The sequence below is a fragment of the Nothobranchius furzeri genome, chromosome 3 (assembly GCF_043380555.1).
Source record: "Nothobranchius furzeri strain GRZ-AD chromosome 3, NfurGRZ-RIMD1, whole genome shotgun sequence".
In the NCBI taxonomy this organism is placed as follows: Eukaryota; Metazoa; Chordata; class Actinopteri; order Cyprinodontiformes; family Nothobranchiidae; genus Nothobranchius; species Nothobranchius furzeri.
In genome coordinates, this window is record NC_091743.1 from 45,591,681 (window position 1) to 45,617,445 (window position 25,765).

Consider the following 25,765-nt stretch of genomic DNA (forward strand, 5'->3'; position numbering starts at 1 on the left):
AGTGGGAGGAGCAAATAATCGGCTAGTTTTGTTATAATAATCGTTCAAAACTCAGATCGTAATTGGGATTAAAATTCGATTAATTGAGCAGCCCTAATTAAGAACCAATGTGAGCGTTTTGCTACATTTTAGAAACAATTATCACCAAAAACTGCAGCACATGGGGCTTCGTTTCTTTAGCATTCAACTAAGTTTAACTCAGTGAAAAACAGTATGTCACTAAAGCAACTCTTTAGGAAAAAAAATAGGAATTTGGGACAAAATAATGAATAAAAAACTATACCTTCCATTTGGCTCTGGCAAAGTTCTTCTCTATTTGTGCACACACATTTTCCTTGATGTTCTTATCTGAAGCTGCCCCACCGGAGATCCTGTAGTGCAGAACATAAAGTTCAACGAAACAGCAGAGCCTTACATTTCTTCCCACAGGCTGCTGCACAGAATATTTGGTGTTATGACTGAATCTTGAGAGAATAGATTTGTGTTTAGAGGTTTTTCTACATTTGCTAATTTTGTCTAACATGTAGCAAAGAAAAACAGATTAGTTTACTGAAGCTGGTTCTGCTGACTAAGCAGAACCTCTAATTTGGGTGTAACTGCTTCTTGATTGCAACAAGACAACTTGATATCAGTCTATATTTTTCAGGACATTTCTGCAGGGATCAGAGGACAGGAAATTGCTGGTGTTTATTATTTGTTTCTACTTTGAGACACAATTATTGCTTGGTCAATTCATATTCAAAACACTGAAAACAGATATTCCTCTATAACAGAAGTTTGGGTTTTCTTGCTCTTATGCAACTTTTGTGATTGTGTTGGGAGAGTTTGAACACAGCGCTCTAATTTAGATTCAGTCTGCAAAAATCAAAGCTCAGCTGCTTACCACTCATGGTTTATGGCTTCTTGAGCTGTCAGTCTCTGGTCTTGATCCACCTCCATCAAACGAGCAACCAGATTCTTCGCTGTCAAAGAATCAGACACAGGAAGGAAACGTTTACCCCCTTGATGGATGACGGCATAAATGTTGCTATAGTTTGAAAAAGGCAAAGTTCTTCCCCATTTGAAGTGTTTACAGTGTTTTTTATTTTCTCTGGGTTAACTTAGATGCTACCTGAATCAGAGATCTCATCCCAGTATGGGGAATCAAACTCATAATCTCCCGCAAGGATCTTTCGGAACAGATTCTTGTCATGGTTTTCATAATCATCATCATCGGTTTCATCATAGAAAGGAGGGTTGCCTGACAGACTGGAAGACATTGAACAAAAGTGCATGAGCTGAAACAAAGTCTGTCAATGATACATCACATTTCTGACCAAATCCAAATGTTACTGGAAGATAGTTATAAAAGCTGAGCTCCATACTTACAGTATGTACATGATGACCCCTGTTGCCCAGCAGTCCACGGGTCGGCCGTATCGCTGTCTGCCAACCACCTCTGGAGCTAAACAAGATCAAGGAAACGTCATTAACAAGCTAAAACACATAGCCACAAAGAACCTTGAATTTACTGGAATCTCACCCAAATACTCTGGGGTCCCACAGGGGTCTTTGATCAGTCCGTTCTCCAGCTTGGCCAGATGAAAGTCACTGATGACGATTTTGGAGTGCTTCAGGCGGTTGTAGTACACCAAGTTCTCTAACTGAGTACAAGGACAGAACAATGGCCACGACTTGTCTAACACGTGCATAGTGTTTGTTTTACAATAAACATGCAGCTAAATCTTCACGTCCTCATATGAAAAATAATCTAATAGGCCTTCAACACTAGGGCCAGCTCCACTCCACGCAGTCCACTCCAGTCCGTTCCAGTGTGACTGTGGTGATTACGCACATCCTTAGGAATGTAGATGTGACTCAGCATATGGGTAGTCTCCAAAATTGCTGTGAAGATATCAGTGATGTCATGAGCACATCTCTAAGCAAGTGGGAAAAGACGCACGCAAAAAGTCAGCGGTATCTCCCTTACATTAAACAAACGCTGTCATGTGTTGCTTAAGGAGACTATGACTCTGATATTGCATCCTGCTCTGCTGTGTCTGTCCTGGTGCAGGTCAAGCCTGGTAGTGTTGTATGTGTGTGTGTGTGTGTGTTGGTGGGGGGGGGGGGGCTGTTCCTCAGACAGAGACAGAGAAAAAGACACGGTTTTAGTCAGAGGCGTGGTTTATAATGAATCAGGCATGTGGGAAGCCCCGCTGCTCCCCCTAATTGTAGGCATGAATTTGAGCCGGCTAATCACTCGGTAGTAGGTGTGTTGGACTAATTCAGCCTGAAGCGAACCGCCTTGAGAAGAGGGCTGAAAAAATGACCGGTTGAGAGTGGAAAATATCCAGACTATGCGGATGTGAACACTTCGTACGGTATCTAACCAGAGTGGAGCCGGTGCTAGTGTGGAAGCCCTAAAAGAATGTGGTTAACTGAGTCTCTGAGTTTAAACTGTGGATGTTCTATCAAGATTTTTATGTGTCCCAGATACTGATTTTCTTTGGAAAATATTTGCATATATATATTTTAAAGGAGTCATCACCAGTTACCAACATGGATATCTGCATCATATTATATTAATTTTAGGCCATAAAAATAAATAAAAAAGTGCTTTTCTGACCCTTTTTTGTAAAGGATATTATTTTCTCGCGAGAGCACACGCGATATTTCAGCTGTGCTGAATGCCTAATTTGGAATCGTAGGATGTCCAAGGAAGATCCCGTCTTTTTTGCCTCTGATTGGCTAGAAGGGCTCTACTACGACTGACGGTTTGATTTAGCAGCACACCGGCATCTTCCCTTGCTAAGTGCAGACTGTTCCCCTGCCACTGCCACCAACAGAAAGCTGTTTTGGGGAGTTTTGTAAAGAAACTGTGAACTCAGCGCAGCGAGAAAGACGGGACCTTCCTGGGACATACTTTGATTCCAAATGACGCATCACGTCATGGTTGGAAAATAGTTCCAAAATGAAAGTTGAACCAATGTCTTTTCTGGCCGTGAATTCAATGTCTTTCAGCGCATCTCATTTGGACATTTAAAAATAAAAATTTGGGTGTCTTAATACCGTAAAAAATTAGCATGGTAAAAAACCTCCAAATAACAATCTGATAACTCAGCTTAGATTCGAACCTGGGTCCTTTGCATGTAAGTCAGATGTCTTACTAGTTGAGCTATCCCTTTGACACAGTTGCACTGAAAATATTTCTATCACTGAAAACGGTGTTAAAACCCAGCAAAAATGTGGATGCTTGATGACAGCTGAAACAACGTTAGTCTGATGAAGTTAGATATTTTAAAACAACAAACCGTTATTACTGTATTTTCAAAGACAACTAATTCCAAAATGAAGGTTGAAACAGCGTCTTTTCTGGCCATCGTTTCTGGAAGCAGAGCAGTGCGGGTTATAGCGGCGTTGTACTGTGTATAGTGTACTGTACATCCTGCCTTTGTGACGACAGTGAGGCCAGAACTCAAGAGCTCTTTTTGGATTGCATGACGCGTGCTCGTGGAGTGCACGAGGGCTGGTTGAAGAAGCAAAGAGTAAAAAAAATCGGACCAATGTTGAATATCGACTTTCCGGCCAGTGAAAAATCATTAGGACGCCATTATATAAACTTTTCCAAGTGCAAAAGTGAAAAATTCAGGTGATGACTCCTTTAAATAAAACAGTTTTTGGGCAACTTTGAATATAAATTTGCATACTTCCTCCTAAATCAGATAGTCAGATAGTATGCTTTTTACCAGTGACACTCAACTGTAAATGCAACCAGTGTGGTGCCAACAGCATAAATTCACTTCAATCATTTGGATCTACTGCCGTGTGTTACCACAGCGGGTTACCTTCAGGTTTCTGTGGACAATGTGCAGTGAGTGTAGATATGCAACGGCCTCGAGTACTTGGCGGACCACATTGCTGGTATCTCTCTCTGAATAATAGCCTTGATCCAGGATCCAGTCAAACACCTCTCTCCCAGTTGCACTTTGGGAAAATAAAAACCACAAATGTGACTTCATACAAAATACACTATTGTTAAAATCTTGAAATAGAAAGATGAGAATACAGTCAGAGAAAACACGGTTTTGTTAGCAGCTTAAGTTTTATGCACAACATGTGTGCCATCTCTTCTTCTGAGAGTTACTTCACACTAAGACATTAAGTTTTCATAGAACAAGGTAAATACTGGGGAAAAGAAACCCTCTTGAAATTAAGCAACATTCTTTTTATATTAAAATGTGATCCTTGAATCTTTCCTGGAATCGCAGAAAAGACATGAAGAAAATGGTAATTATGATTCCCCCACAGATGGCTCTCTGTGAACTGAATCCCTGAACCCACAAAGCAAGTGCTCTCCGAGGAAGGGGAAAACTGCTCCATTCCACTTTTAGAAATTCCAGAGAAATGCATCAAATTCCCAAAGAACGCTTGCTGACGAGAACAGAGCAGCTAGAAAATGATCACATCTGAATAGCAAATGATGTCGAGCTTAGAGCGGTTTGTGTATCTGGAGAGCCTTTAGCAACAGCAACTCATTCCCCATGAGTGTGTGATCAACAGAACCAGTTCAGGGCCGTGCTACAGCAAAGACAAGCACAGGGTTTGCTCTCCTCCGGCTCACCAGGCGTCAAAAACTCACAGTTCAAGGAAGAGGAAGTACTCCTTCTTGGTCTCAAATACGTCAACCAGTTGGAGGATATTGGGATGCTTCACCCTGGGGAAGATGAGACCAGATAAACAAGACAGAAAGAGAATTGATGGCATGAGTCACACAGGAGATGACATCCAAATCCTCCACTCGTTGGGAGGGGTGGTAAAAACACAGTAGTGAAAAACAGCACAATGGTCAATGCGACAGAAACTCAATCAAATGATTTTACTTTTCCTACAAAGGTAAAATCTGTTAAATGGATTTGGAAGCTTGATGCAGCCTCAGTCTCACATATCCGATAAAGCCTTCACACACACGCACACACACTCAAATCCCACTGAGTTATTCAGTGTATGACAAATAGTGATTTGGCACATCTACAGTATGTGGCGTTTATGCTGTGCAGTGCGGTGTGTCACCCGTGACAGGGATGGTGTTTCATAACCGTAACTAAACTATGTGTTAGAACTTTTTCTGGAGCACCAGAGTTTAGCCCAATGGGGTATATAATCAGAGTTTGGGCCATTTTGTGTTTGCTAATGGGAAATAAATGAATGGTTAGACTGATCAGTGGTGGCCAAATGTTTATGACCAAAATTATCAAGTTGTCGGTGACACACTCAATGGCCAAAAATATTTGTTTTTGTTATTTTTTTTTAATTTACAAAGTTGATTTTTTTTTCAGTAATTTCATTCAAAAATTAAACTTATTTTAGATTCATCCATTACACACAGACTGATATATTTCAAATGTTTACTTCTTTTAATTTTGATGATTATAACTGACAATGAAAATCCCAAATTCAGCATCTCCTAATATTAGAATATTGTTAAATGGATGAAAATTGAAGACCCCCTGGTGCCACACTAATCGGCTAATTACCTCAAAACACCTGCAAAAGCCTTTAAATGGTCTCTCAGTCTAGTTCTGTAGGATACACAATCATAGGGAAGAGTGCTGAGTTGACAGTTGTCCTGAAGTCGACCATCGACACCTTTCACAAGGAGGGCAAGACACGAAGGGCCATTGCTAAAACATCATTCAAAACTGTGGGGGAGATTCACAAAGAGTGGACTGCAGCTGGAGTCAGTGCTTCAAGAACCATCATGCACAGATGGCATGGTTTCACCTGTCCCATTCCTTGTGTCAAGCCACTCAAACAAGAGACAGCGTCAGAAGCGTTTCACCTGGGCTAAAGTCAAAATGGACTGGACTACTGCTGAGTGGTCAAAAGTTGTGTTCTCTGATTAAAGTGAATTTCTTATTTCCTTTGGAAATCAAGGTCCCAGAGTCTGGAGGGAGAGAAGAGAGGCACATAATCCAGGTTGCTTCAATCAATCAATTAATCTGAGGTCCAAAGTCAACGCAGCCGTCTACCAGGAGGTTTTAGAGCACTTCATGTTTCCTGCTGTTGACCAACTTTATGAAGTTATGGAGTTTTCAGAAGAATGTGGGTCAACGTCCCAGAAGCCTGAGGAACAGATGACATCTCACTCTTCCTCCAACTCTGTTGTTTGCTGTCAGCTAAGAACTTTTGGATAAGCTTATCTTAATGCGTGCTTCTCACATCGTCAGAGAAGTGGAATGGAAAATATTTCAGATGAACCAGGCTGCTGAGCCGAGAGAAGATTGATTTTATTTTCCTGAAAAAAAAAAATCCTACCCAGCTGACATATAATAATATTGTCTGATTATGTTGTATGAGTCTGATGTTCAATAGAATCAGCCAGGCAAATGAACTAGGGATGACATTTTTACTGTTTCTCTTGGTTAGGTCAAATGTCTTATGGTTTGGATCAGTGTTTTAAAACGGGATTACAACTAAAACTGTATTCGGTGCCCATGCAGCTAAAAATATATAAACTGTTGAACTGATTCCAGTCCCAGAGTCCAATATCCAATTCATTTTGCTGTTGTAACCAGAAGTTTATATTTCACTGTGTGAGGCTATTTAGATAAACAAGCCCATCTACTATCTTTATTATCCCCACAGCCATCCACTTCATCAACACATAACTTTCATTTTAAAGCTTTCACAATAAGAGCCCTCGGCAAGACCGTGTCAACATACCATCCTTTAATGGTGTACGCTTGTTTAATCAATACATCTGCAGTGGTCTCTACGAATGAATGCTTTGTACCCAAAAAAAGCCCAGAAGCGCCTGTATCAGCACAGAGACGTCCGCTGCTGGAGAAAGTTGCTTCAGACGACAGGATCTGGGGTCTTATTTCCTGATATTTGGACGTCTCACCTCTAATTTGCTAACAGCAACATGACTCTTAACACTAACTCTGCTTGCTTTGCGACGTTGTTTCATCTCCACAAATAACCCAAGCCTGGAGGAGTTCTGCTGTGTGCGGGAGTTGCTAATGCTAATGGTTAGCTTCTGCTAGTTGAAACATTCTCTGATGTTCCCTGGATAATAAACCAACAACAGCTTTGTCAAGATGGGTGAGTCCATGAATGTTAAGTGACAGTGTTACGTAGATCTGTCAGGATTTTCCGATCCTAGAGTTTCACCGTCTATTTTCTTTTCAAAGCTAATGCAGGAGATGGGTGTAGGAGACTATTTTCATGTTCAGCCTGCAAGAAAAACTCAGAGTGACTGATTATGATCAGAAATAATCATTTTAAAAGGTTTTCTTCAGTGTTCCACACCTTTGAGCATTTTTAAAATGGAGATGCTTAAAGGTGCAGTGTGTAAGAATATAGTGAGAATGTTTAAGTGAAAAAAAACCAAAAGAGTCTAATGTAATTCTGATTTTGGAAGGAAGGTTATACTGAAACATATTTCATATCCAGCTGTGTGGATTGTCAATTTTTCTCCTGTCAAAACAAAGGAAGGAGTGACGTAACTATTGTTTACCATCGGTGAGTGTGGGAGTGCCGTGTCTCCTGTGAGCTAATACTGCAGCGCCGACAATTGTAATTTGATTCAAGTTTGATTAATTTGTTTAAAGTGGCTGCAGTAACCAAATTTTATCACAGGATGTCATTTTACTTCATTTCTACTTAATGCACCTATAAAGGGAGACTAGGCCGTTTTTGCCTGCTTTTAGCACCCCCTAGGTTCCGTTTGTAGAAGCAAAACCAAAACCCATCTCCTTGCTGTGCGTTCATCTTTTTGACACCTTAATCTAACAGCTGAAATGTCTCCCAGCAAGTGTTTAGAGGAGTGATTCATCACTGAATTAAACAAATCAGCTGTGCTCATGATCTAAAACATGCAACATGCTGAAGCTAGACAGCAGCTGCAGGTAAGGTCAGATCAAGTCCCAACAGACCGGATGGAAACTGGGATGTTACAAGTGCGATGTTTTGGCCACACGGGGTGATGGGGGATGGGTGGACTTTCTTTAACCCTGTAAAGCATAATTTTAGCACATACTGGTTCAAGAAAATGATTTAAAATATGAGAAAGTAGAAAAGTATTCCTTTGAAGGTCTTATGCCATGCAAAATCAACTTTTGGAGCATTTGACCACGTTATAGTGTTATTTCCTTATGAAACCCTTTCCAAAGCAGTTTTTGGCGTTAGGCATTTCCTGTCTTAGCTACCTCTTTGTTTTAGCTCTGCTAAACTCTACTAAACTATTGCAAATGCCTGGATGGGGTGTGGTTGCCTCACCATGCCCCATCCTTGTACCTTGAATCCAGATCCCTCCTTGTTACGGTCTGCCTCTATCAGCAGGTGCGGTAACCTGGCAGTCAGCTGTTTGTGTTGCAGGTGGGCGTGGCATAAGCTCCAGCTGATCCCGATTCCACTAATCAGAGGGCCAGGGGATTTAAGGAGCGGTGTGACACAACTCCAGCGCCGAAAATAACTGTGGAGCGCAGCATTGTGCATTCCAGCGTATAGCCTGCCGGAAATTTATTAGAAGAAGAACTCCAGCGCCGGGTGATACTCTCACCAGGGTAGCTTCTAGCCCAGTACATTACCTGATCTTCCAACGAACTTGTTCTATGAGATCCTGTATGCTCTTATTTCTAGCATCACGCCTCGCATCCTCTAACCACGCCTGGAGTTGTTTTCCTCGTCCCGTCACTCATGATCCTCTGGCCTCCACTCCATCGGTCTGCCTGCCAACCTACACCCTGGACTCACACAACCTTCTCCTGTCCACCTCCTCTACAACCATCGGACCTGCCGCCTCTCCTCCACTGAACTTCACCCAGTCCACCTCCGCTAAGAACTGGTTTAAGACCGTAAGAACAATTCAAATACCAAACTTATTCTTCTCTTGGTTCTCTGGTCCCGCCTCATATTCACAATTGTTTTATTTCTTTTGTTTTAGATTTCCGGTCCGTTCCTGTCCCTGCTTTTCTGGAGCAGCGCCCTTAGTTTTTCCTTAGCTTCATTTAATATATTACTCTTTTTACTTGCCTGGTTTTCACGTGTGGTTTTTCATGTCCTGGGTTAAGCACCTTGCCCACAACATGACCCTCCTCCCCTGGACTGTAAACATTAACCTCCAGTCTCTCAGAGTTGCTAGCAGGTAGGTAATCTCCAAAGTTGCGAAAAGGTGAATTCTTTCTTATCTGGTCTGCACTTTAAATAATGCTTGTGACACGAGCCACATATTGTGCCTAATGTTGCTCTGGAAGGTGTAGAATAGCAGGACTCAGACACTTTATTGTGCCATCAACCTTTTGGCAGTTTCTTATAAAAAACATTAAATACTCACATCTTCAGGATGAGGATCTCATTTTTAGCGGCCTTGCGGACTTTTCTCCCGTCCCTTTTCAGGAACTTTTTACATGTATACATTTTCATTGCAGTCTTGTCCTTGGCCCTGAATATTTCACAGAACTCCTCCCTGAAGAGAAAAATTAAATAACTTCAGTTTTACCCAAGTGAAGGGGCTTTCTTGCAGTATAGAAGCCGTTGAGATACTTACGATTTAACTATTGGACCCAGATCATATTTATCTGTCACATCCGAAGGATTGTGGTAATCCTTCTTCTCCCCAACTGTCAAACAGCCAAATGGCATGGCCACTCTTGACCTGGAGGAACACAAACAAGAAGGTAAAACAGAGATGAGAAACTATTTTCTGTAATCTAATGCAAAATTATGACTTTGCAACATTGGATCATAAAGAACATTTCCGGTAATGCTGAGTAAGCATTTCTACAAAAAGGAGAAATAGCCTCAAAGGCAGAATTAATGCAGCAAATTTAATTTAATGTTCTTTACAATGGCTTTGTAGAGCTCTGTATAAAGGACACAGAAGCACAATCCCAGCTTTGTCTTATTGTCTTTTCAAGTAAAATCTGGGTGGGATACTTTGACAACAGAATAAAAGAAAATAAACTGGAGCTCCAAAATGCTGAGAGACACCTGATAATAAAAACAAACAATCCAGCAGCACAAATACATAATTTCCTAATGTGAATTCATAATTCATGATGCAACAAACCAGGATTCATTGACTGGATAAAATCTGCATGATTTTCCAACTTCTGACCAGCATGGACGTAATTTTCACTTTAGAAGTGGGGGGGACACGGGGGGGGGGGGGGGGGGGGGGAGTCTTTACAGTATGTTCTAATGGGAAACAGGCTTCAACACAAATGGTTGTTTTCTGCTTGTTCCTAGAGCTCAACCACTGTCAATTTAATATAGCGTAATATTGTTTTTGGATGGTAAAAAGTGCAGGGGTCAAAACTTGATTTTGGAAAAAGTGGGGGGGACATGTCCCCCCTGTCCCCCCCCCCAAAATTACATCCATGCTGACCAGAGTATATGAACTGAGAAATGAAATCCATGCGTTCCTCCTGGAGAAGAAGTCCCCTCTTGCTGATCTATTTACTGATAAGTGGGTTTTTACATTGTCATATCTGGCAGATATAATTTCATTGCTGAATGAGCTGAATTTGAAACTGCAGGGAGAGCATGATGACGTTTTCCACAACTATAAACGTGTTCTCACTTTTCAGAGGTCTCTAAAATTGTGGCTTGCACGCCTCAAAGGACCAAATCCATGTCATTACATGTTTCCAAATGTGTTAAAACACATAGAAGAAAATGATGTCACTGACACACAAGTAAAGCATCTTACTGAACTCATTGTAACACACATTGTATCTCTTAATAATAGTTTTGACCGCTATTTTCCAAAAGAGAGGTTTGATGAGTTGAATGGCAAAAGGTGGATTCAAAATCCCTTCGCTTATGAAAGTCCAGAATCTCTGCTTGAGTTAGGATTGACTCCCGGAGAAGAAACAGAGATGTTACAACTGAGCAGTGATCCTTTGCTAATGAAAAGACATGAATGCCTGCAGTTGTCCTCATTTTGGATAAGCATCTCATCTGAATATCCTGCCTTAAGTAAGGCCAGCTTTCAGCTTCTCATTCCCTTCACAACAACATACAAATGTGAAGTAGGGTTCTCAGTTCTAACAAAAATAAAGACAAAATTCAGAAGTAGACTGAATGCTGCACCAGATATGAGAGTTGCATTATCCTCTTGTAAACCAGACTCGAATCCAATACTGAAAAACAAGCAAGCCCATCCATCACATTAGCAAGGCAAAAAATAATAAAAAAAAAAACATTTTGGTAAAAGCCATATTTATGACTTTCATCACTAAGCATATGTGAAAAATATTTTCTATGCTTAAAACTATTTTTGGATATTTGCGTATTCTGAATGTTTTATCTAAAAGTTTTGTGCAATACTCCGTTTAATGTCCAAAGATAAAAACATTATCCTTATTCTGAAAATGTTTTGTTTTTCAGATCGTTTCTAAACACATTAAAAATGTACATACTGTTTCAAATACAGTTTTTCATTTTTATGTTCAAATTTGAGACATTTTTAAGTTAAAAAAAGAAGAAATGCAAAGGATAGTAAAATGCATAGGATTTTGTTCAAAGAACAGTTGCATTTACTATGAGTAAAATTTTTTTTAATGGGGTCACGCTCTTTCGTCTTTTTCCAAATGTGGGTCATTTGAAAAAAAGATTGGGAACCACTGAGTTACGCCGGGGACACACTGGCCGCGGAAGCGCCGCGAAAATGGGACCGCTTTCATTCGGCGCACTTGTTAAGCTATTCTATAGACCACATGGGCCGCGAATCGCCTCGCGCCGGCGCTCCAGCCCGCGCCGTGCAGCGATCTTTTCGGCGTTGGCTCTATTTTTTTCGCGAGCCGCGGGTGAATCGCGTCAATTCTGGCAGGAAGTCAAACCTAGACATAAGAGGCAGGCCGGTAAAGTTAACAAAATAAAGCATTTCAAAATAAAATCACGCAATAGTCAAATGTGTTCGTAAACAGACACCGCAGAAAAACCACACGAACACACACACACATCGAACTTGTGTGCGTGTGTGACCACGTGAAGGGGGGGAGTGGTTTTGGGTGTCTTCACCGGAGCAAACAGGACAGAGAGGCAGAAAGTCTGAGGCAAGCGGTTAAGATGGATGACTTTAAATTAATTATGGAAGATGAGAAACACAAGGAGCTGTACGACCCCCGAAAAACATGATTATTTACGTTACGTACCCATTTCGGAAGAAACTGCTAGGATACAGCTGCAGAATTGGAGCGGGTTCCAAGAGATTCAACTGGCAGAAACAACTCATACCACACACACACACACACACACACACACACACACACACACACACGTAGAGGAAAAGAGCTGAAAAAAGGCAGAGAGGAAATGGAGGACACCAAGTGTTTAAAAGAAAAACTACAGCTGAGCCGAGGCGCACTTCGACTGGGGCGCGTCTGATCTGAACTGAGGAGCGGCGAGCAGCGGCCGAATTTCGTGAGCGATTCGCTTCTCGGCGCTTCGCGACGCTTCCGCGGCGCTTCCGCGGCCGGTGTGTCCCCGGCGTTAGACTACTGCAACACTCTGCATGCTGGTGTTACCCAATCAGCTCTATCACGCCTGAAGATGGTGCAGAATGCTGCTGCCAGGCTTTTAACATCAACTAGAAGGCAAGATCATTCCACCCGTCACCCCTTTTTCTGACATTTAAAACGTTGCATGACCAGGGTCCACCTTACGTGAATGCTTTTTTGCAACAAGCTGGTGAAGGATCTCAGTCGTCCAGGTCATGGTAATCGAAAAGGGTTCAAATGAAGGCAACTGGACTTCGATTTCTTGGAGACATTTTGCTTCTCAGCTGAGCTTTGTCAATTTGTCAATATGATTGCTTGATAACATTTTCAGCTATCAATCCCTGACACCCTTGTTTGGTTATGTTGTAAAAAAAAGGCTCACTACAGTTTCTTTAAAGTGTTAACTTGCACATCACTGCTTGCATGTACATGTGTTCAGCTGCATACACATGATTAAATGTTGTCCAAATGAGCAGCTCAAACTCAAAAAGTCTCTGCTACCTTCAGCTGGCCACTAGAGTGGTATGTATTCACTCAGTGTGTGTTCACTGTTGACTGATTAAGCAACATGCATGGTAAAAATCATGTTTATGTAATGGTATACCAACAACATATGGGTGTAATGAGCTGTGGGTATGAACTCAACCACGACTGCCACATCAAATGAGAGAGGCGGTTTATTTCTAATTAGTTAATTACCTAATACATTAAATCACTAAATCTACGAATGCAATGAAGTAATTGAGATCACTAACAAAGGCTTGTAATTAGAGATATTCTTGGCTCATGTACAATAAAAGGCGTGGCTAAGTCCTTTATGCTTCAAATTGGGGGTTATAGTTTCATAAAGCTCTGAAAATGTTGTTTATTATTACAGAAATAAAAAAAATGTTAGAAGAGAAATAAATGAAACAAATTGCTAAACCTCAAAGATACTGGGACCAGTTACAACCAGAAAGTTACTAATTTCCAAGTTCAAATCCCATGACAGATTAAAGAAATGTGGTGGGAGAAAAATTCCCTCAACAGCCATCATTTATATGTCCTTGAATAACACAAAGTGTTGCTTATTAATCCAGTGGAGCTGCTGAGGGGCTGACAGTGTGTCACAAGCGTGCCTGTGAGTGAAGCGGAGGCAGGATCCACATGCAGGTGCAAAGGCAGGCAGACAGGCAGGCAGGAACAGTTTAACAAAAGGGTTTTAATAACAGAACACGCTGGACTACTGAAACAATGAACCAACCTGAGACACAGGACTGAAGGGGTTTAAATACATGAGGGCTGGGAGCTTGGGTGATTGGAAAATGAGAGGCAGGTGGGAGCAATTAACAGAGACACATGACTAAACAGAACAGGGAGACAAGACAGGGTGTGACACAGTGCTGACAAGTCTCAAACTGGTGCAGATATTCTGAATGTAAAGCAGGGTAGTGCTAAAAAAAACAACAGTAAAATTTACCAACATACATCTTTAGCTGAATATTATATATATCCCAGCCTCACAGAAACTAACACTGTGACACTCAGGGCGTTTTATATCTTGTAAATATGTACAGCCAGTGTGAGATGTACAGTGTGACATGCACTGGTCTCTTTGCTGCACCTGCAGAGCAGAGCAAAGTGTGTGAAAACATGCCTTGTATTGCTTTAAAGAATGCATATGGAACAACAGCTGCAATAGTGAATGCTCACATACTGTGTGAACCATCTTTAGTCAAGGTAATTCCTTAAAGGGACTTCATGGAGTTTTGAATTTTTATGCTCGCGATTGCCCCCTCAGGCCAAAAGCGTAATGGCAGTTTCAATAGTAGGCTCGTGCACGAGGCGCGCATGCTGTACGTGCACACTCCTTAACGAAAATAACAGCTGAGACAGTCCCGTGTGTGTGTGTGTGTGTGTGTGTGTGTGTGTGTGTGTGTGTGTGTGTGTGTGTGTGTGTGTGTGTGTGTGTGTGTGTGTGTGTGTGTGTGTGTGGCACGGAGGACACAGGACAGGAGAACGCGCAGCTAATTAATTAAATAATTTGGTTCTGTACCTTTCTCTTCAGCACAGTCGACAAAGGTTTAAGATGGGTCAGTCCTCCTGCATGCTCAGATCATTCTCTTCCCTTGATTGAAAAATTGTTCCAAAATGAAAGTTGAACCCACATCTTTTTTAGCCGCACCTATCTTGGCTCATGTCTGCCCACAGGAAGTCTTTGCAAAAAGAACTGGCATCGAGGAGAGAGAAAGCGGAACGTGTGTTGGTGATAGTGACTTTGCAACATGGCTGAACGTGTTCTGTTAGCCAATCAGAAGTAACGTTTGTGCAAATCATTTATAATAATGAGCAATCTTGCTGTTATCAGCCCACCTCTACACCAGCAAACTTCTGCATCTCAGAACAGGAAAATCATAGCTTTTTTAATGACTCATAAGACATTGATTAACATTGGAGAACAATGCAAAAGTATTGAATAAACAAGTGAACTATATCTTTAAGTTAATCAATTGTTTTATGATGTGCATGTGGACATGCAATAATAGGTTTCTTTGTTTCATGAAAATTCAACATATTGTTTAGGAGATATCTTACAGTGGGTCTTTTTTTCCATTTGGGTGATTTACAATGTGCAATGTGTAAAGGCAACATATGAGATGCTTTTGCTGACATGCAAGGCCAGTCCAGTTTTTCATGTAGGATTTTACTAGACACAATGTTATGGAGATGAAGATGCACAATTACAGCAATGTGGAATCTACCCACTTTTTGTCCTTTTATGTTGTTAGTCAAATAATTCATCTGAAGCTAAAGCTGATAAGAACAGCGACATGTTGCTAGCTCTCCATCCTACCACTACATTATAGCAAACAAAGGCAAAAAGATGCAGGGCCAACTCCTCTGCAAGGAAAGTAGCTACTGATCGGGTTAAATCTCCTCTGATCTAAGTAGTTGGCAATGAATTTGATAAAATGATAAGTGACCTGCACTTGTGTGGTGCTTTTTGAGTTGGAGGACTTAAGAGGCGGGGTTGCTGTACACAGGTGCCAATGGTCTCTCCGACCACCACCAGCATGTAATACGCAAATGAAATGTGCATTGTAAGAGATAAACATAATTTGTGGGAAGGACAAAGGGTGAATGAAAACACTAAATATGTTTAGAAAGACAAATAACTTCCTTTTGTCAATTGTTTTTTAATGTCACAATTCCAGTCGTCCATCTTTATTCAGGTTGGAACGGGCAAAATGACCCAAAATAGACTTTTTTTGAATCAGTGGGATCAGCCAGCAAAGGCTTCCCTATGTGATTTATTTGTAGTCTATATATTTAAAGTGATGATGTGTCTTTTTCCTTGAGATGGGGGATGTACATAGTTAAATCATTGCAAGCAAGCAGTATTTTTGTGTTCAAGTAAAACCTTATCAACTGATGTGCCATTAGGGTCAAAAATCCTACTATGTGCAACTTCCAGCTAAACGAAAAAGCACATCCGACTCCCTTTGACCACTGGTAACCAACAAAGAGGTAAATGTTTAAAACAACGTTTATCAATGGTAAGGGTTTTGTAACTGTTTGTTACAAACCAGTAAATGCATTTTGTCCTCACGTGCTCCTGTAGACAGAAACGTGACGTCTAAATTGGTGTCGTGCAGATACTTAGATCCTTGTATTTTAGACCCGATTTATATGGTTGCATGTTACAAAGCTGCCAATATTTTTCAACAACTGGGCATCATTTAATTCATTTTCAGAGAATAATGATAAAAACTACACATTGTCTCTTTAAGCTATTTCTAATGAAGCCATCTGCCATCTATGGAACGTTTATGTAATTGTAAAATGTTTCTTTTCCCAATCAGCAAAAATATTGAATTATTGAAGAACTATTGCAGAACACATATCTTTGCAGCTTTTTTAAATAAAGGATGCCACACAAAGTCAGTCTAGAAATAGTGTGATATAACTACAATCCTGAAAGAAGAATTTCTGAAGCCTTTTGATCACTTACAGCAGGATGTTGACCGTATCACATAATGAAGGCAGCATAATGGGTCCATTTAAAGTGAGCACCATCAGCAACATTCGAGCATTATCACCCCATGTTCTGACTGTTATCGGCCTCCTGGGAACACCAGTCAATGGCTCATGATGCTTTATGGCTTAGTGTGTGACCTGGTCCTCCAGTGAGGCGAGGTTCCTCTTCCCAGCTGTATCCCCTCATCTCTACTAGAGCGCTATGGATTTAAGGGACAGGAAATATGGTAGGAATGTCCGGGAGGATACGCAAATACTATGACTCCTTCTATTCTTTAGCTCATTGCAAAGGAGCAGAAAATACAATTACAACAAATGTTGGTGTATATGCTGACATCAGTAAGAAAATCTTGCCTTGCTTAGCAATGTCTAGGATTAGCCAAATGCAATGCTAAATATGCAGTGTCAAGTATTTTTTTTATTTATTTTCCTAGATCAGCAATGAGGATTACTCTACCTGGAACATAGAGTCTGTCTGCTTAAATGTGACAAGTTCCTTAGAGACTGATCAATGTGTCCATGTTTTCAGAACATGTTTGTTAGTAAATAAAGTTTATTTATATAGCGTTTATCACAGAAAGAATAATCACAAAGAAACGTTAAGGACAGAAACTGCCAAAGTGGATTATTTATTTATATATTTTTCTGGATAAAAAATCTAAGAAATACACAGAGATGCTACAACGCGCTGGATGCTATTTACAGCCACAGACTGAGGAAGGCCTCTGGACTCCGCGACCACACTCTGGAATCACATGTCGAGTCTGTGGTAAGCATTTCCTTTTTGTCTTTATCTCTGCAGACCGTTTACTGCAGCACAAAAATACTGAATAGTTGCACAATTTATTTATAAGATTGCACATGACGGTTCATTTAACCCCATCTGCTGCCATGAGGGCTCAAACTGCGATAGAAACGCTCGCCTAACACATTGCAGACCCATACCAGAACACGCCCATCAACAACAACACGCTCAGCTCCGCACCGTACCAGTGGAAATTTGACTTAAGAATGTGGTCGTTCAACAAACATTGACGAAACCCGTCCTGGATCACACTGACTCTGTTACCGCTAAATCTCCAAAATTCCCTTTTTATCCAAAGTTTTTGAGAAAGTTATTCACACTCAACTGTCACTTCATCTAGAGGATTACTGCCTCCTTGACTATTTCCAATCTGGTTTGAGGCCACATCATAGCACAGAATCTGCTCATGTTTGGGTGCTAAACAACAGTCTGGTAAGGAGTGATGCTGGTCCCCATGTTCTGATGTTACTCTTAAACTTACTTCATACTGAAAACATCAGCAGCGCAGAACGTCAGCAGAACATCACAGCTTCAAATTTGAATCCATTAAAGTCTATGGGAGTGTTTAAAAACAGTCGTGGCGTGGACATTTTCAGGCGTGTCCCAAAAGCGCCACGCCACTAAAGATAGGATCGGGTTCTATTTTTGCAGCGAGCAGTTTCTGAGATGCGTAAATTTCTGCAGTTAACACAAGGCTAGACAGGAAATCGCTAGGGATGTCCAACATTATCGGTCTACCGATATTATCGGCTGATGTTTGTATAAAAATGTAATATCTGAAAATATCGGTATCGGTTTTTGAATGACACAAACACAATTACATACCATGCATGCAAACCACGCATATTATATGTCAAACTCTTCGGCTATTTCTCCTGTCTCTAAAAATGTCTAAATATTTTAAATCTGATGTATAGTTTTTATGATTTTAATTTATCTGGCACAAAGTGCATTAAAATGCTGTGGCTCCAGCATTTGCCAGCCAACCCTGAACTCACCATCTCTCAGCGCAAACTTGATTACATCCTCAAACCACACTTACTTGCAGCATAACATGTAGCATGTAGCATGTAAAAGGAGGACTCGCCAGCATGTCTTTGATTTGGAATTATTTCAAAGTGTCTCTGGACAGTAAAATTGCCATTTGTGATTACTGTAAAGCGGAGGTTATGCAAGGAGGAATCAAGACATCTTCATTTAATACGTCAAATTTAAACTTAACTAAAATTTAACTGCTCCAATCACCTGCAACCAATCCCCAAACTGTTTTCATGGCCAAAGGATAAGAAGGACCTTTTGGGGATAAGATCAGCTCCCTGACAATTGGACAACCACCTCAAAACGCATCGGAAAGACCCTGGCGTCTTTCTATTGAGAAGTTGAACTGTACGCTCATACACCACGAACTCCATTATTGCCCTCCGGACCTGGACTTCAAGGAACTCAGCGTGAGACTGAAACCATCCTGATCAACTGAAGAGGACTCTGACCCTCCAAACTATTCTTCAACCGAGACTCTCAGCCCACAGACAAGCACTTGATGAAGAACGCCTGGTTTGCCTCAGCTCTGCCATAGTTAGAGCTGCATTAAATTAAAGGCCCCGTGTGTGAAATTCACAGAAATCATAGTAAAAAGATCCGACTCTTTAGCACCACGCAGTTTAGAGTCGGTATTGCAGCTATTGGAGCCCCCGAGGATCAAAAAGGGTTTTTTTAATCATTATTTAAAACTTTATTAACAAATATAACAAATACAATACAAAATCGTGTTGCTGTAAACGGCAGCATGTCATCATCTAATTCCAGCTTTCAAGTCAGCGAACAGGTTAGTTGTTTTCATCTAACTTATTTTATTAATTTAATCTAAATAGGTTTTGAATAAGAAAAACTTTTTAATGTCAGTTATGTTTGCTAATAGCAAACGGCAGCTAGTTAGTGATGACTTCTGACTACAAAAAATGACAATATTTTGTTCATTTTATTTGAGAAATGTTATATTTCTATTTGCCATTTTGGAAATATACAAGGTAGTGTAGTCTGTAATTGTTTTCTCTCCGTAAACAGAGTCAGATATCATCCGATGGTTCATCAGTGAAGACAGACAGAGGACGAGGGAGAGGAAGAGGGCGAGGAAGAGGGAGAGGAAGAGGGAGAGGACAGACGTGTGCCAGCGCACAGAAAGGCAGAGGTGTTAGACATGCGACAGAAGCAGGGCAAGCATCCCAAGATGAAGGAGCCGAATTTGCTCAAACCAGCCGCAACGTTCCACGCACAAGAGGAAGAGGCAGAGCTGCAATAAAGTCTAGAAGATCGGCGCTTTCAAACTATCCCGTTTCTCAAGTTTGCTTGTAGAATATGTGTGATCCTCCATCGCTAGAAGTACGGTGTGGCTAGTTTCTTCTTCTTCTTAGTTACTTTGTCAGACTGCATGCTTACAAGGCGCACTTCTGCCCCCTGCTGTTTCTTTGAGGTTACATCTTTAAAAACGCAAACATCAAATGCGAAGCTTAATATGTTGTATGTCCCTAAAAGGTCACTGTATTTTAAGATGGCGCATGCCATATGGAGCACCGGTCTGCTTCTTTTGTCTAAAATATTAAAATATAAAGCTAATAATAATGCTTAGAATAAATGCTTGTTTGAATTATCATTAAAAAAAAACAAATTTGAGAATGTGATACAAGAAATTTGATAACTTATAAGATGAAATATCACACATTGGGCCTTTAATATTGCACGTCAATTTTTTCTTCATTCACAGAAAGACTCGTCTGCAAGTTGAAACTTTAAATTAAATTAAATTCATCTGATGTTTCAATAAACTCTACTGATCACCTTTCTGTATATTATATGGTTTCGCTAACCCTACCCAATCTTTTTTACGGGAACTGCTATAGATTGTAAAATGTTGTCTCACAGTAAACTCACTTCAGTATGATTGAAATAGCTCTTCTTAAGTTTATATTCGTGTCATATCTCTGTAAACTGCTGTTTGTTGTTATTGTCAGTCATGTTTGCCTAATCGTGTTTTATTATTTTATTTGTTCTTTATTATTTTACTGATTTTTGTGTTGCACGTGTATGGTATGATTCTTCAGACAAAGTTATCAGGATTGAGTTTATGATCTGTAAACGGCAAACGAATGCAGCTTCTCATGCTGTGTTCTCACTTCATCATGTTGATTCTGAACCTTTCATATCTGATCGTAGTGTTTATTACTTTACTTATTATTTTTCTTGTTTTGATGCTTTGTCTTGAGTTGCTTGATTTGTACCCTATTGGTCCTTATGACTACCGAGATGATCACCTTTCCTGGTTTTACCCCTTCCCTATTCCTTAAGTCGTGATTGATGTAGCTTTCATAGATAATGGTGACAAGTTATGGAAGTGGATAAAATTCCTTATTATTTTACTTAATTATTATTTTCCTTATTTGTTATTGTTTTGTTGCTTTCTTTCGTTGGTTATCCTATTCGGATAAACAGGAGGGATTATGTTTTGGAAATTTTAGATTTCATTGCTTTAATCCTGTTAACAAATGTCCTGAAGCATTCTCACACTTAGACACACCCACACACTGTTCTTCCCTTACACACACACACACACGCACACACACATTCTCTCACACAATGACCTCACTCCCATTCTTATCCATTTGTTTAAATGAACTCTGTGATCAGATGTTCGGGGCATTTTGCCTTGTGCATGTGCCACAGTTATAACTGGTTGACTAGTCTGCTCATTGTCTCCTTCTCTCTTCACTACAGGAAATGGGTTTATTGATAAACATATTGATAAAATCCATAATATGTTTACAAAAGCAAAACTTACTGCTCGCATTTACTTTCATTTTCAATATAGTTGCCAGCCAGAGCTCTCTGCTATCTCTAATTACTTAAAATACAAACACCCGGACCATCGTTACTTTACAGCTATACATGTGCTATGCTGAGAGCCGACTGTTGGCCGTGTTCTGTCTGCCTTGTTGCAAGAACACAAATCACTGAAGAAAGCGACATGGACTGGAATGAAATCCATCTTTGGGCTGGAAATGGGGTTTTAAGGATTAAATTAATTTTCACTAGATGGGTTTCAATAGTCAGAGTTCAGGGTGATTTCACCAGAACTTCCCTTTATGCAAGTGTCTCCACTTCATCGGATCGGCCGAACTGGCCATTTTCAGAAACTATTGGAGTACCTGATCAGAGGGAAATACTCTAAATGGCCATGCTGATTGGTTGTAACTCAGGTTTTGATTAGTGACACCACACACTGCCAAAGCAGTCACAATATGCAGACGTCTGTGCAAAGTCCTAAACTTGCATGGAGACACAACAGCTGAGAGGACCGAGCCATCTAATCTCCCAGTCAGCTCCCCCCCCCACCCCCCCACCCCCCCACCCCAGAATTTACCCTGAATTAAAAGAATCATTTCAACATTAACATTTAATGTAGCTAGGAACAAGTTTGCCTTTCAGCTTAGCTCTCTCTTCAGCCAATTATTTCTTGCTCCATTTTCCCCTCATTAAAAAATATGGGAAACAAAACAGATTGTAAAGTTGGTTCAGTGAATTTGAGGAACTTTTTTTTTATCAAACATGTGCCCATAAAGAGAATTAGCATTCAGTGGCTTTACCATTTGACTCTGTAGTGAGATGAAGATTTATAATATGATTGACACTACATATTAATTATGACCAATAAGATGTGATGATTCTATACAAATGTGAAATATCAACCTGATTTATCTTTGAATCTTTAATCAGAAGATTCTAGGGTTCTTTTCTTCTTTAGGGACCATAAACACACTTCACATTAATTCAGACAGAATCAGGTAAATAGTTTATAAAATGAATTTGATTCCTTTTCCTAAACAAATAATCATACACAACACGATGTGAATAATGAGATGTGGTGTAATGGATATGAAGTGATTTAATGTGATGTGTGAAATCTTGTAATGGAAGCTAGATGTTTTAACAAAACCATTCTTTGCATCTGAAAATTTGTGGTCTGGGTTGTAAAAGAATTTGTTGGTTGTCTATAAACTAGAGAGTTGTTTCTTGATAAAATTTATCAGACGCAATCGAGACGAGACCCCCAGCAGATCCAGACTGTCAGAAGTCGGGTGGACGTCGACCTCAAGGTATCCGAAGCCCATAGACTAGCTCCAATATGACCCGTCCAGTCTTGAGATATCTCCAAGTCACAACAGTAAGCTGGAATTAGCTTGTTAGCATCCAAGGTGAATGTTTGGCTCTTAAAAGAGTTGTCTGTGTCAGCTTGCAGCGTGCAAAGAGGCTTTTGACTGGATGTCAAAAGAGATGGTCTCAAAATGCGTGTTCCCGAATTGGCCGGTTCGAGAGTCGGCTAGAAACTGAATTAATTGGGACGTAATTCTTGTTTTAATAAATCACAATGTTTTGAGTTTTGGGCCAGTTTCGCAAATCAGATTTTGACACGTTTTTCAGTCTTTACTAACATCCCTCAGAAAACCATGCCTTCTTCAGAAACAAAGAGTTTTAACACTTTGTGAATGAGAATGTTTCAACTCTTATGTGAGGTGATTATTACCTTAATGAGTATTTTATTGTAATGTGTATGAGTGTAAAGATTTATTAACTTGTTAAATCAACACATACTGACTTGCGAAATAGATGGATCGTTGTGTAGTGGGGTGAAAACCTCGCACACACAGCTCTAACACTGTGCTATTCAATGTTAGACCTAGGATGACACAAACTAGTTAATATAAGAAGCTTCTATCATATATCAATATAAAATATTAATATAAGCAATAGAAGATCATACACCAACGAGCTTTGTCTACGATTAATCTATGGATTAATACTTAATTTAAGATACTAAAATTAATAGCAAAAGTTTATTAATTAAACAGAAGATTCAGTAAGATTCTTTTCATTCGATAAATGGAAATGCAACCCTTTGCTGTGTTTCGTTTCAATAATGAGGCAAGTTTAAAAATGAAGAAATTTGTTGCTAACAATTTTAAACGAAAGATTTGAAACGACAATTATAAAATGACAATTCATGGATGGCAATTTTAATGACAATCTTTAACAGTTTTGATATTAAACTTGTTTAAAAGCAAACCTGTGACTGAATGGAGCTAAAATGAGAATGATGAGTTTTGGATGCGTGAATGAAGTTCTCCGGAAGTTTCTTTCAGAAAGAATGAAAGCGTTCTGGGTGAAAATGATGTTTTGCGGATAACTGAGTTACTTTGAGAGAAACAGCATCAAACGCATCCTCGTGTTCTACCTCACCCCAACAGGACCCTCTTGTGGATCCGGAGATCAGGAGGATGGTGTTTCATCCAAGGTGACACTTCGGCTGGTAGAGGAGATGCAAGTGTCCGATCCTCTAGTCCAGAGTTGTCCTGGGTACACGGTGTATGAAGCGTTTGGCAGATGAACGTTCTTGTCTTTAACTTAACTTCAGAAATCAGTGACTGGTAGAGTCTTCGTAGCTGGTTTACAGTTCCGTTTATTCTTTGGCTATTCTTGTCGGCGTGACTAGAACAGCAGGTGGAGGTTAGGAGACGGCCGTTCCGCTTTCCTCGTGGTGTTGGGTTCAAGATCTGAGCGTGAATCTGTGATGGTTACAGTTTTACCAAAAGCTCTCAGGACCACTCCCACGCTCTCTCCGGAAGAAAGCTTGCCCATGCGTCAAAAACATGCGATGCAGTTATTGTTTATCTGAACTCTGTCTTATCAGTATAATAATTATTATTATTATTATACCCAAAGCATAATAATCCATTTCATGTAATTAAAACACCTTTTTATTGAACAAAGTGAGCATGTTATGATGATTATATTAAACAGTGATAAAATCAATGAGTTTATTAATTATTATCTAAATATTAATATTGTGGCTTGAAGTGTCCTTCTTGGGACGGAACAGCAGATATGATGTTATGATCTTGAGCAGACATCGTGGCTCCTTGGGTTAATCTGTGGATTCAAAAAGTACTGTTTGACCCAGCTTGACCCAGCTGGGCAAATGTGACCTTTGCCACAAATCAGAGAACCTTCATCACGCTACAATTGTAAGAGCAATATTCATTTTAAATTAATTGATTTAAGCACAGGTTATTCAAACATTTGATTTAAACATCTTGTTCATTCACCACATTTGATTATTTAAGCTCATGAGTTGTAAAGTCCTATAGGAGCTTCAAGTAGGTTAGATTTTTCTTTAGGGTGAGGAATCAGCAGTCTGCCTTTTACACAGAGACTGCAGGACCTTTGCAGGAGACCTTGACATTTCTGTTATGTCTTCTTGTAACACGCACTGAGCAGAGCCTTCTGGATTTGGAGGCCAGAGAGATAGTGGGTTTATTTCTGCAAATGAAAGGTTATACTGTGGTCAATTAGATGGTGAAGATTGACCCCTTGGATACATAACATCTCAAAAATATTTGATGCCTTCGCTTTGACTTTACGGGAAAATGACTTCTAAACTACATTTAAGCCAAACTCAAAAGCAACATGAGACAGAAAAAAACACGGAGAGGCAGAAGTGTCAGCGATCATATGGAGTGGGGAGTGGGATCAGAATAAAGATGGTGGCAAAGGGTTTAAACAGTGAGCGCACACATAACCAAGTAAATTTTTCATGTCTGAAAGTCTTTTACACCCAGTGTCTCACTGGGACGGCGATTCATGTCTTCCTTGTGTCGAAGAATCGCTGGGTCCCGAGGTACTTGCTTTAACTGTGCGCTTGGAGCAGAAACGTGGCAGCTGTAATAATTACCAGCCTCCTCTCCTCAGCCCTCATCTAATCCCAGTTCAGTGAGCTCCAAGGCTTGTCAGCTTAGGCCTCACAGAAACCAAACCTCTCAAGAATTTACTACATCTCTCATTTGTATGCCAGCCATAACAAAAAAGGGGGGTTATTTAAAACCATAAGCATTACTCATTAACTCACCCATTTCAGGAGCATGCACACTTTTTGCATCATCACGGATTCAAAACACTGCTCTCCATCTGAAACATTATTCTTTGCCTTTAAAGAAGAAAAACACTAGTGGCTTTTTGGCAGCAGAATGAACACTTGTCTTTACAGTTTTATACATCATTAAAGAACCTTTTTTACAGATTTGTTGAGAACCTTCCACAATAAACAAAACAACCCACAACAGAGTCCCTTAATGTCCTTTATTGTAGTTTGTAGTAGTTTAGTTTATTTGTCATATGCAAGTTAGCACAGGGTCAACATTGCAATGAAATGTGTTTGACGAGCAGCGGTCTCTCAGCAGCATAATACAATAGAAAAAAAGAACAAGGTATAATACAGTAAAAGCTAAATATTAGAGAGTCATGCTAAAAGTAAAAGCTTACTAAATAGATAAGTAAGTATAGATGACTAAATATAAATATATCTAAAAAAAAGTGAGTGGTAACATTAAAATGAAGTAACCAGTGCAGGTTA

At 40.1% G+C, this 25,765-nt stretch overlaps 1 protein-coding gene across 1 annotated transcript in view; it reads right to left on the reverse strand.

The window, feature by feature from the left end:
• Positions 1-25,765, reverse strand: part of LOC107385789 (caM kinase-like vesicle-associated protein) — an 81,813-nt gene that overhangs the window by 10,814 nt on the left and 45,234 nt on the right. The window contains exons 2-10 of the mRNA XM_054748879.2: positions 9,530-9,637; positions 9,317-9,448; positions 4,619-4,693; positions 3,825-3,963; positions 1,523-1,643; positions 1,369-1,444; positions 1,112-1,248; positions 884-962; positions 284-371 (exon numbers count right to left, since the gene is read on the reverse strand). Coding sequence (XP_054604854.1) covers positions 284-371; positions 884-962; positions 1,112-1,248; positions 1,369-1,444; positions 1,523-1,643; positions 3,825-3,963; positions 4,619-4,693; positions 9,317-9,448; positions 9,530-9,624 — 942 coding nt within the window. The 5' untranslated portion in view covers positions 9,625-9,637. The remainder of the gene's footprint in view (positions 1-283; positions 372-883; positions 963-1,111; positions 1,249-1,368; positions 1,445-1,522; positions 1,644-3,824; positions 3,964-4,618; positions 4,694-9,316; positions 9,449-9,529; positions 9,638-25,765) is intronic.